We start from the raw sequence: 12,600 nt of genomic DNA, 5'->3' as shown, positions 1-12,600 counted from the left end.
CCTTAAGCCATTTTGCCACAACTTTGGAAGTATGCTTGGGGTCATTGTCCATTTGGAAGACCCATTTGCAACCAAGCTTTAACTTCCTGACTGATGTCTTGAGATGTTGCTTCAATATATCCACATAATTTTTCTTCTCATGATGCCATCTATTTTGTGAAGTGCACCAGTCCCTCCTTGTAACGCCCTGGCCATAGAGAGGGGTTTTTGTTCTTTATTTTGGTTAGGCCAGGGTGTTACATTGGGTGGGCGTTCTATGTTCATTTTTCTATGTTTATGTATTTCTTTGTTTTGGGCCATGTGTGGCTCCCATTCAGGCACAGCTGTAGTTCGTTGTTGCTGATTGGGAGTCACACATAAGGAGCCTGTTTTTCCTTTGGGTTTTGTGGGGGATTGTTTCTGTTCAGTATCTTGCACCTGACAGTACTGTTTGGCTGTCGGTTTTCTTGTTTTGTTGTATCGTGTTCATTAGTAAATTAAAACTAAAGATGAACACTAACTCCGCTGCACCTTGGTCTACTTCCACATACAGCCGTTACACTCCTGCAGCAAAGCACCTCCACAACATGATGCTGCCACCCCCGTGCTTCATGGTTGGGATGGTGTTCTTTGGCTTGCAAGCATCCCCCTTTTTCCTCCAAACATAACGTTGGTCATTATGGCAAAACAGTTCTATTTTTGTTTCATCAGACCAGAGGACATTTCTCAAAAAAGTATGATCTTTGTCCCCATGTGCAGTTGCAAACTGTAGACTGACTTTTTTATGGCGGTTTTGGAGCAGTGGCATCTTCCTTGCTGAGCGCATTCACAGGTTATGTCGATGTAGGACTAATTTTACTGTGGATATAGATACTTTTGTACTTGTTTCCTCCAGCATCTTCACTAGGTCCTTTGCTGTTGTTCTGGGATTGATTTGCACTTTTCACACCAAAGTACGGTCATCTCTAGGAGACAGAACGCGTCTCCTTCCTGAGCGGTATGACGGCTGCGTGGTCCCATGGTGTTTATGCTTGCATACTATTGTTTGTACAGATGAACATGGTACCTTCAGGCATTTGGAAATTGCTCCCAAGGATAATCCAGTGGTCTTGGCTGATTTCTTTTGATTTTCCCATGATGTCAAGCAAAGAGGCACTGAGTTTGAAGGTAGGCCTTGAAATACATCCACAGATACACCTCCAATTGACTCAAATGATGTCAATTAGCCTATCAGAAGCTTCTAAAGCCATGACATCATTTTCTGGAATTTTCCAAGCTGTTTAAAGGCACAGTCAACTTCTGACCCACTAGAATTGTGATACAGTGAATTATAAGTGAAATAATCTCTGTAAACAATTGTTGGAAAAATGACTTGTGTCACGCACAAAGTAGATGTCCTAACCGACTTGCCAAAACTATGATTTGTTAACAAGAAATTTGTGGAGTGGTTGAAATACGAGTTTTAATGACTCGAAACTAAGTGTATGTAAACTTCCGACTTCAATTGTACTTAAGTATCAAATGTAAAAGTAAACGTATGAATCATTTCAAAATCCTTATAATAAGCAAACCAGAAGGCATGATTTCTTTTAAATTCTTTTTTTTACTGATAACCAGGGGCACACTCCAACACTCAGACACAAGTGAGTCCGCCAGATCAGAGACAGTAATCTAAATCAAATACAATATTATTGGTCACATACACATGGTTAGCAGATGTTATTGCGAGTGTTGCGAAATGCTTGTGCTTGTAGTTCCGACAGTGCAGTAATATCAAACAAGTAATCTAACAATTCCACAACAACTACAGTGGGGGAAAAAAGTATTTGATCCTCTGCTGATTTTGTACGTTTGCCCACTTACAAGGAAATGATCAGTCTATAATTTTAATAGTAGGTTTATTTGAACAGTGAGCGACAGAATAACTACAAAAAAATCCAGAAAAACGCATCTCAAAAATGTTATAAAATTATTTGCATTTTAATGAGGGAAATAAGTATTTGACCCCTCTGCAAAACATGACTTAGTACTTGGTGGCAAAACCCTTGTTGGCAATCACAGAGGTCAGACGTTTCTTGTAGTTGGCCACCATGTTTGCACACATCTCAGGAGGGATTTTGTCCCACTCCTCTTTGCAGATCTTCTCCAAGTCATTAAGGTTTCGAGGCTGACGTTTGGCAACTCGAACCTTCAGCTCCCTCCACAGATTTTCTATGGGATTAAGGTCTGGAGACTGGCTAAACCACTCCAGGACCTTAATGTGCTTCTTCTTGAGCCACTCCTTTGTTGCCTTGGTCGTGTGTTTTGGGTCATTGTCATGCTGGAATACCCATCCACGACCCATTTTCAATGCCCTGGCTGAGGGAAGGAGGTTTTCACCCAAGATTTGACGGTACATGGCCCCGTCCATCGTCCCTTTGATGCGGTGAAGTTGTCCTGTCCCCTTAGCAGAAAAACACCCCCAAAGCATAATGTTTCCACCTCCATGTTTGACGGTGGAGATGGTGTTCTTGGGGTCATAGGCAGCATTCCTCCTCCTCCAAACACGGCAAGTTGAGTTGATGTCAAAGAGCTCCATTTTGGTCTCATCTGACCACAACACTTTCACCAGTTGTCCTCTGAGTCATTCAGATGTTCATTGGCAGACTTCAGACAGGCTTGTATATGTATTCTTGAGCAGGGGGACCTTGCGGGCACTGCAGGATTTCAGTCCTTCACGGCGTAGTGTGTTACCATTTGTTTTCTTGGTGACTATGGTCCCAGCTGCCTTGAGATCATTGACAAGATCCTCCCGTGTAGTTCTGGGCTGATTCCTCACCGTTCTCATGATCATTGCAACTCCACGAGGTGAGATCTTGCATGGAGCCCCAGGTCGAGGGATATTGACTGTTCTATTGTATTTCTTCCATTTGTGAAAAATTGCATAAAATGTTGTCACCTTCTCACCATGCTGCTTGGCGATGGTCTTGTAGCCCATTCCAGCCTTGTGTAGGTCTACAATCTTGTCCCTGACATCCTTGGAGAGCTCTTTGGTCTTGGCCATGGTGGAGAGTTTGGAATCTGATTGATTTATTGCTTCTGTGGACAGGTGTCTTTTTTACAGGTAACAAGCTGCGGTTAGGAGCACTCCCTTTAAGAGTGTGCTCCTAATCTCAGCTCGTTACCTGTATAAAAGACACCTGGGAGCCAGAAATCTTTCTGATTGAGAGGGGGTCAAATACTTATTTCCCTCATTAAAATGCAAATCAATTTATAACATTTTTGACATGCTTTTTTCTGGATATTTTTGTTGTTATTCTGTCTCTCACTGTTCAAATAAGCCTAACATTAAAATTATAGACTGATCCTTTCCTTGTCAGTGGGCAAACGTACAAAATCAGCAGGAGATCAAATACTTTTTTCCCCCACTGTACCTAATACATACAAATCTAAGTAAAGGGATGGAATACGAATAAGTACATACAAATATATGTATGAGCAATGACTGAGCGGCATAGGCAAGATGCAATAGATGGTATAAAATACAGTATATACATACGGGATGAGTAATGCAAGATATATGAACATCATTATTAAAGTGGCATTAATAAAGTGACTAGTGATCCATTTGTTAGAGTGGCCAATGATTTAAATTCTGTATGTAGGCAGTTATTGATGGCTGTTTAACAGTCTGATCGCCTTGAGATAGACGCTATTTTTCAGTCTCTCAGTCCCAGCTTTGATGCACTTGTACTTACCTCACCTTCTGGATGGTAGTAGGTTGAACAGGCAGTGGAGCGCGTGGTTGTTGTCCTTGATGAAAGTTTTGGCCTTCCTGTGACATCGGGTGCTGTAGGTGTCCTGGAGGGTGGGTAGTGATGTGTTGTGCAGACCGCACTGCCCTCTGGAGAGCCTTGCGGTTGTGGGCGGTGCAGTTGCCGTACCAGGCGGTGATACAGCTCGACAGGATGCTCTTAATTGTGCATCTGTAAAAGTTTGTGAGGGTTTTCGGTGACAAGTCAAATTTCTTCAGCGTCCTGAGGTTGAAGAGGCACTGTTGCGCCTTCTTCACCACACTGCCTGTGTGGGTGGACCATTTGAGTTTGTCTGTGAATTGTACGCCGAGGAACTTAGAACTTTCCACCTTCTCCGCTGCTGTCCCGTTGATGTTGATGGGGGGGTGCTCCCTCTGCTGTTTCCTGAAGTCCCCAATCATCTCCTTTGTTTTGTTGGAGTTGAGTGAGAGGTTGTTTTCCTGGCACCACGCTATGAATCACCTCACCTCCTCTCTATAGGCTGTCTCATCATTGTTGGTGATCAAGCCTACTACTGTTGTGTCATCTGCAAACTTCAAGTTGGAGGCGTGCATGGCCACGCAGTCATGGGCGAACAGGGAGTACAGGAGGGGGCTGAGCACGCATCCTTGTGGGGCCCCAGTGTTGAAGATGAGCTAAGTGATTGTCTGTAGACAATCAAGTGATTGTTTGTTGACCCTGCCACATACGTCTAGTGTCTGAGCCTTTGAATTGCGACTAAACTTTGTCCCTATACTGATTTTTTGCTTGTTTGAATGCCTTGCGGAGGAAATAACTGCACTGTTTGTATTCGGCTATATTCCCAGTCATCTTTCCATGGTTAAATGCGGTGGATCGCGCTTTCAGTTTTGCGAGAATGCCGCCATCTATGTTTGTAAAAGTCACAGTGGGTACAACATCTCATATGCACTTCCTTATAAACTTACTCACCGAATCAGCGTATAAATCTATATTATTCTCTGAGGCTACACGGAACATGTCCCATTCCGCGTGATCAAAATAATGGAATCCGTTTGGTCAGACCAGCGTTGAATGGTACTTGTCACGGCTACATCCTGTTTGAGTTTCTGCCTATAGGAGGGGAGAACAAAATGGAGTCATGGTCAGATTTGCCAAACGAAGGGCGGGGGAGGGCCCTGTATGCATCGCAAAAGTTATAGTAGCAGTGATCCAGTGTTTTGCCAGCCCGCGTACTTCAATCAATATTCTGATAGAATTTAGGTAGCCTTGTTCTCAAATTTGCTTTGTTAAAATCCCCAGCTACAATAAATGCAGCCTCCGGATATATGGTTTCCAGTTTGCATAGCATCCAGTGGAGTTCCTTGATGGCCGTCGTGGTGTCAGCTTGAGGGGGGGATGTACTTGGCTGTGACAATAACAAACAATAATTATCTTGGGAGATAATACGGATGGCATTTGATTGTGAGGAATTCTAGGTCAGGTGAACAAAAGAACTTGAGTTCCTGGATGTTGTTACAATTACACCATGAGTCGTTAATCATGAAACATACACCCCCTTCTTCTTCTTCCCGGAGACATGTTAATTCCGTCCGCGCGACGCACAAAGAATCCTGGCGGCTGTACCGACTGCATGTCCCCAGAGAGCCATGTTTCCGTGAAACAGAGTATGTTACAATCCTGGATGTCTCTCTGGAAAGCAAACCTTGCCTTAACTTAATTTACCTTGTTATCTAGAGACTGGACATTAGCGAGTAATATACTTGGAAGCGGTGGGTGGTGTGTGCGCCTCCGAAGTCTGACCAGAAGGCCGCTCCGTCTACCTCTTCTGCGGCGTTGTTGTTTTGAGTCAGCCTCTGGAATCAGTTTGAATGCCTTGGGTGGTTCAAACAAAGGATCTGCTTCGGGAAAGTCGTATTCCTGGTCGTAGTGCTGGTAAGTTGACGTCGCTCTGATATCCAATAGTTCTTCCCGGCTGTATGTAATAACACTTGAGATTTTCTGGGCTAACAATGTGAGAAATAATACATAAAAAAAAAATACTGCATAGTTTCCTAAGGACTAGAGTGAGGCGACCCTCTCTGTCGGCGCCATCTTGAAGTAAGGATGATCATCTTGATAAGTGTGTGAATTGGACCATTTTCCTGCCCTGCTAAGCATTCAAAACGTGATGAGTACTTTTGGGTGTCAGGGAAAATGTATTGAGTAAAAAGTACATAATTTTTTCTTTAAATGTAGAGGACTAAAACTAAAAGTTGTCAAAAATATAAATTGTAAAGTAAAGTACAGATACCCCAAAAAAGTACATAAAGTGGAACTGACAGCACACTTTGATATGGTCATTTTCACGTTTTCATAAATTCATAGAATGTTTGGGAATGACGTAAAGTTAGGCATTTGTGAAAATTCTTGAGCAATAGAGTGGGAAAGTGGCCGTGCGTTTGGACAATTAACAGATGCTGCAGTAAATAAAACCTAATAAACACAGACCTTAGTCTACACAGACCGGTGCGCCATAGCCAATCAGAGCTACAGTAGGCCTTTATGCAAATAAGCCATTTGCCACACGGGCTTGCCATCATTCACTTTGAACCGGACTGTGTGTTTACAGGCAGTAGCAACAGCACGACTTTAGATCATTAGAAAGCATTCGCCACAAGCCACAAAATACACCCGAATGGATCTCTGCAAATATGTAAATACCATGGGTAGTCCACTTACATTTGGGAACTTTACAGTCCTACACATCAACAACTATTGCTAGCCAGAGCGAGATGAGCTAACACCTAATAAACCCTCTCAAACTTTTTCAGCTGGATGGCTGTCAAAATTGCACTGACAAACAATGGGGAAGAGTAGCCGGCTCATCCTTCTCCATCTTGCCTGCCAATGCATGCTTGACCCAACTGAATTTTTTCTTTATTTTACCAGGCAAGTCAGTTAAGAACAAATTCTTATTTTCAATGATAGCCTAGGAACAGTGCCGGAACAGTTTCGGTTACTAGTCCAACGCTCTAACCACTAGGCTACCAGCCCATTTGATCGATGGCAAATACATTTGTTTGACAACTAAGGGTGCGTTCTTAAAGTTCTTAAATTGCCTTCAGTGTAACAGACTGGGTAGTTCATAAATTCAGTGCGTTGTCAGATTGTCTGTTCGAAAATTCAGAGTGTTTCGCTCTCCTAGCGTTGAGCGCACACTGCACTATTGACACTGGGTGCATTCATAAATTCACTCTGGCTATTTACTCTGATTTCAGAGCACTCGTCTGAGTGTGCAAGAGAATTTACGAATGCAAGAGATATGCTAAGTGGATAAAAGTCATTCAAGTTCAGTTTAGCTAGCTAGCTAGCAAAGCAATCCACATTTATTGATAACTAACCAAATGACACCTGGATCTCTAGCTGTAGCCACTGAAAAATTATATGAGGGGAAGAAGTCTGTCACTCACCCACTCCTCCAATGACATGACATCCTCCCAGCAACTAAATAGCTAGCTACATAAATAGATACACTAGCCTATTAGCCACATAATGATTGACTTGTGATCGTTGCCCTTGCTAGTTTGACTGTATTGACATTCCCAGCCTTAGCTATGTTCATCCGTTTTTGTCCAAAACATTAAGTCATTGAAACGGAAACAGTACATTCCGAATTTGTGGACACAAGTAACAATGTACCAGGCCAGTTGTGATTTACAACCTGATAGCATTATTTTTTGGACTGGTGCATTATATGAATCTTGCATTGAACTGCATCCATCTATTCTGCCAACAATGCCTTAATGTACATCATGGGATATTTTGTCAAATATAACATATTTCTTAAACCTCTAACGAAGTTGGTTTTGTAGCATAAACTGGGAATTTTATATTTTTTACCAAAAGTATGTGTGGCCCACCACTTCACAGCTGAGCCGTTGTTGCTCCAAGACTTTTCCACTTCACAATAACAGCACACAGTTGACCAGGGCAGCTCTAGCAGTGCAGAAATTGGACAAACTGACTTGTTGACGGAGCCAAGTTGAAAATCAGTAAGGCCATTCTACTACCAATGTTTGTCTATGGAGATTGCATGGATGTGTACTCAATTTTATTCACCTGTAAGCAACGGGTTTGGCTGAAATAGCCATATCCAATCATTTGAATTGGTGTCCGCATACTTTTGTATACATAGTGTATTATGATTGCCTGTTTGTTTCATATTTGCAAAGTAGTTAAAACGCTGTCAGTTCCACTTTAAGTAGTACTTTAAAGTATTTTAACTTAAGTACTTTACACGACTGCTTATTTCTTTGTTGACATGCAATACCGGGAAATGAAAAGGCTATTGTATAGGTTTTATTGGAAAATAAATTGCATATGCAAAACATAGTATCTAAATGGCTAACTCTCTATTTCATATCTGACAGGATGAAATTGCCATTCATTTTCAAGTCCAGCCTTAAAGCCTTAAGTACATTTCGGTATTTGCCTGTCTGTACAGTGGGCCCAGGTTGTCGGGAGAATAGGCAGAATCATATGTTGATTTGCCCCTTCCTGTTTACACAGAATTCACACTCTGTTAACACATATCTTACATGTGACATGTTCCAGCTGGAAGGCTTTCATGTTTTTTTTGCACCAATGACCTACCTCATAATGACATGAAAATAGTATGCGTGAGCTATCCACTGCTGCTGCTGGCTGACTCTGAGTTTAGCTAGAGTTTGCATGTTCACCTGTATAACAGCAACAAAGGGGAAGGCAACCAATACCTTATACATACCCACCCAGCCTGCTAGCTGCTAATTTTAGCTCCGGGTTTAATCTTCTAATCTTTTTTTTGTTGTTGCTTTAGACTACCGGTAGTTTCCTAATTTCCTATTTTTCGCTTTGGGTAGTGTGGTAAGTCCTGCCTTGCAATTATACAGTATGTTTTTCCATACCTTCATCCTATTCTATCAAATGTGGTCAGGTGACAACTCTCCTCACCATACTTAGCTCCAATTCATGGGATATATTTGTAAAGAAAGGATTTCTGTAACACTTACTGTGTGTGTGTGTTGTGTGTGTGTTGTGTGTGTGTGTTGTGTTTGTGTTAGATAAACCTTCTCTTTCCCGGTATGCCTATATGGTTGTTTGTTATCATTTGGTCTCGTGGCTCAACTAGCCCTTAGTTTATTCATAGCATTCGTAACTGAAATTAATCCACCATATTTAGAACATGAATTACGCAAGACAAAACCCTTTTTTATAACAAATGCCAGCATAGGCCATTGGGTTTATGTATTATAATGTCCATGTCACCTTCATTTGATACAATATCTGGGGAATTGCTTTGTGACAGGCCTGGTTCAGGGCATGTGGAGAAATGGTTGGTGTTTCTCGTGTTGCGTCTCTAGTAACGTGGACGTATTACTCTTTCATCTCTGCAGAACTCAACAGCACCATTAACCATTATTCAACAGGGTTAGAGAGCATACTACAATACAGCTCTGTCTCTTTCTCTCTCTCTCTCTCTCACACTCTCTCGCTCTCTCTCTTTCTCCCTCTCTCTTGCCATTTTTCTCTTGAATACAAACTGCCAATTGGAGTATGTTTCATGTATGCTGTGGAAGACATCATCAAATCAATGAACTGTAGGTTTAACTGTTGACTGAGGAGATGAGTGCTGTAAATGACTGTGTTCTGCTAGTCCTGGGTCCCCACTCTTATTTATTATGATTTATAAGCCAAAACAGATCTTTGATCAACCCTCCTACTCTGAGATGCCCATCACTGGCCCTGGTGGTGTCTACCTGCATGGAAGTCCACCCCCACAGCGAACAGGGTCCCAGTGATGGGCATCAGAGCCTCCATGTTGTCATTGGGGTCCAAGGCAATCCCTCTGATCCCCTCATGGATGGAGTACATCAGAAATGACTCAATGCCTACAGGGTATAACAGGGATTACTTAATTGTTAGTCTCTTGTGACAGACTGTTGACATAAATGTTAACTGCACTCACACAAGATTTGGTTCTGAATTCCAAGATTAACATACTGTAAGTTAATATGCAGAGAGTACATTTACCCCAGTGAAATGCAGTATGTTTTGTATGATTACAGAGGTTTCTATAGTGCTACTTAGCAACAGTCAATTCATTTCACAGACCTTGTGGTAACTTCGATGCTAGGGTGTCTGAACTGGTCAATGCTTTCAATGCCCCCATCTGTTCAAAGGTAGTATACCATGTATGGAATAGGGTGCTATTTGTGAATCAGACTTGTTGTCTTACCCTCACAAGACATGCGGTCGGTGCGCAGGTTGTAGCCCACAGTACAGGAGCAGCTACGGGTGTTCTCTGATGTGGGGAAGCAGAGCTGGGAGCAGCCTCCATTGTTCACCTGACACGGGTTCCTTCCTGGAAAGGACATGGTGAATAGTATATTAGTAAGGAGAAAGGATACCATTATGTTAGCTTCATGGACATCTTTACTAAGATAACATCTGATATGTTATGCAGAGCGCTATAGGTACTGTAGTACATCATGGCGTCACATTTATGAATGTCAGCAGATGGGATTGAAAAGTGAATAAATAAATGTGTGTGCCTGTGTAGCTTCCTCACCTCTCTGTCCCTCCCTGTCATAGACCTTCATGTACACCACTCCACTGGTCTTATTCCTCAGGACCACAGGAGTCCGTCCGTCTCTCTTGTTCACAGTCCCCAGTTGGGCTGAATCATCATCTGCCCACCACAATTTGTTACCTGAGAAAAGGTAACATTATCTATCAACTTTAACTGTCTGAGGAGTTTTTTGTTATGTACCTATATTTATCCAAAAAGTCCCATTGAGGTCAACTTGACTTCTTTGCAAGGGAGACCTGATCATATACAGTTGAAGTCGGAAGTTTACATACACTGAGATTGGAGTCATTACAACTCTTTTTTTTAACCACTCCACAAATTTCTTGTTAACAAACTATAGTTTTGGCAAGTCGGTTAGGACATCTACTTTGGGCATGAAACAAGTCATTTTTTCAACAATTGTTTACAGAGATTATTTCACTTATAATTCACTGTATCACAAGTCCAGTGGGTCAGAAGTTTACATACACTAAGTTGACTGTGCCTTTAAACAGCTTGGAAAATTCCAGAAAATGATGTCATGGCTTTAGAAGTTTCTGATAGGCTAATTGACATCATTTGAGTCAATTGGAGGTGTACCTATGGATGTATTTCAAGGCCTACCTTCAAACTCAGTGCCTCTTTGCTTGACATCATGGGAAAATCAAAAGAAATCAGCCAAGACCGCAGAAAAAAAATTGTAGACCTCCACAAGTCTGGTTCATCCTTGGGAGCAATTTCCAAACACCTGAAGGTACCACGTTTATCTGTACAAACAATAGTATGCAAGTATAAACACCATGGGACCACGCAGCCCTCATACCGCTCAGGAAGGAGACACGTTCTGTCTCCTAGAGATAAACGTACTTTGGTGTGAAAAGTTCAAATCAATCCCAGAACATCAGCAAAGGACTTTGTGAAGATGCTGGAGAAAACAGGTACAAAAGTATCTATATCCACAGTAAAATGAGTCCTATATCGACAGAACCTGTAAGGCCGCTCAGCAAGGAAGAAGCCACTGCTCCAAAACCGGCATAAAAAAGCCAGACTACGGTTTGCAACTGCACATGGGGACAAAGATCGTACTTTTTGGAGAAATGTCCTCTGGTCTGATGAAACAAAAATAGAACCGTTTGGCCATAATGACCATCATTATGTTTGGAGGAAAAAGGGGGAGGCATGCAAGCCGAAGAACACCATCCCAACCGTGAAGCATGTGAGTGGCAGCATCATGTTTTTGGGTGCTTTGCTGCTGGAGGGACTGGTGCACTTCACAAAATAGATGGCATCACGAGGATGGAAAATGATGTGGATATATTGAAGCAACATCTCAAGACATCAGTCAGGAAGTTAAAGCTTAGTTGCAAATGGGTCTTCCAAATGGACAATGACCCCATGCATACTTCCAAAGTTGTGGCAAAATGGCTTAAGGACAACAAAGTCAAGGTATTGGAGTGGCCATCACAAAGCCCTGACCTCAATCCTATAGAACATTTGTGGGCAGAACTGTAAAAGTGTGTGCGAGCAAGGACGCCTACAAACCTGACTCAGTTACACCAGCTCTGTCAAGAGGAATGGGCCAAAATTCACCCAACTTATTGTGGGAAGCTTGTGGAAGGCTACCCGAAACGTTTGACCCAAGTTAAACAATTTAAAGGCAATGCTACCAAATACTAATTGAGTGTATGTAAACTTCTGACCCACTGGGAATGTGATGAAAGAAATAAAAGCTGAAATAAATAATTCTCTCTACTATTATTCTGACATTTCACATTCTTAAAATAAAGTGGTGATCCTAACTGACTTAAGGCAAGGAATTTTAACTTGGATTAAATGTCAGGAATTGTGAAACACCTTAGACAAATACATTTAAACTCAGTTTATGTAAACTTCCGACTTCAACTGTATGTAGTGCATGCATAAAACCTGGAATATATACATTCTGACAATGTAATAGGTTACTGATGATGCAACATTTAATGTAGTTAAATCCCCAAATAAACCAGTACTCTTATCCTGTGTCTGGACTACACACGGGTATATGTTTGTTGATTTGCTTGTTTCAGTGGCTCTACTACACTGTTGTAGAATGCAGAGTTAGGGCTGGCACAATTACTATATAACTATGTAACTGACAGTTATGGATGAAGACCATCATGAAAATAAAATAACTGTCATAACCGTAAACCCCCCCCAAAAAAACACATTTAATTTATATTTTATTTTGTGTGTGGAAAGAACAGATGACTGAAGATGGGACGGCCGGCATTTGTGCAG

At 41.8% G+C, this 12,600-nt stretch overlaps 1 protein-coding gene across 1 annotated transcript in view; it reads right to left on the bottom strand.

Moving 5' to 3' along the window:
* LOC115156297 (low-density lipoprotein receptor-related protein 1B-like) overlaps positions 1–12,600 on the bottom strand; it is a 575,728-nt gene that overhangs the window by 156,230 nt on the left and 406,898 nt on the right. Inside the window, exons 33-35 of the mRNA XM_029703749.1 lie at positions 10,324–10,464; positions 9,991–10,116; positions 9,512–9,643 (exon numbers count right to left, since the gene is read on the bottom strand). Coding sequence (XP_029559609.1) covers positions 9,512–9,643; positions 9,991–10,116; positions 10,324–10,464 — 399 coding nt within the window. The remainder of the gene's footprint in view (positions 1–9,511; positions 9,644–9,990; positions 10,117–10,323; positions 10,465–12,600) is intronic.

Source organism: Salmo trutta, chromosome 20, assembly GCF_901001165.1.
Source record: "Salmo trutta chromosome 20, fSalTru1.1, whole genome shotgun sequence".
Classification (NCBI taxonomy): Eukaryota; Metazoa; Chordata; class Actinopteri; order Salmoniformes; family Salmonidae; genus Salmo; species Salmo trutta.
This window is presented reverse-complemented; position numbering and strand designations above follow the sequence as displayed.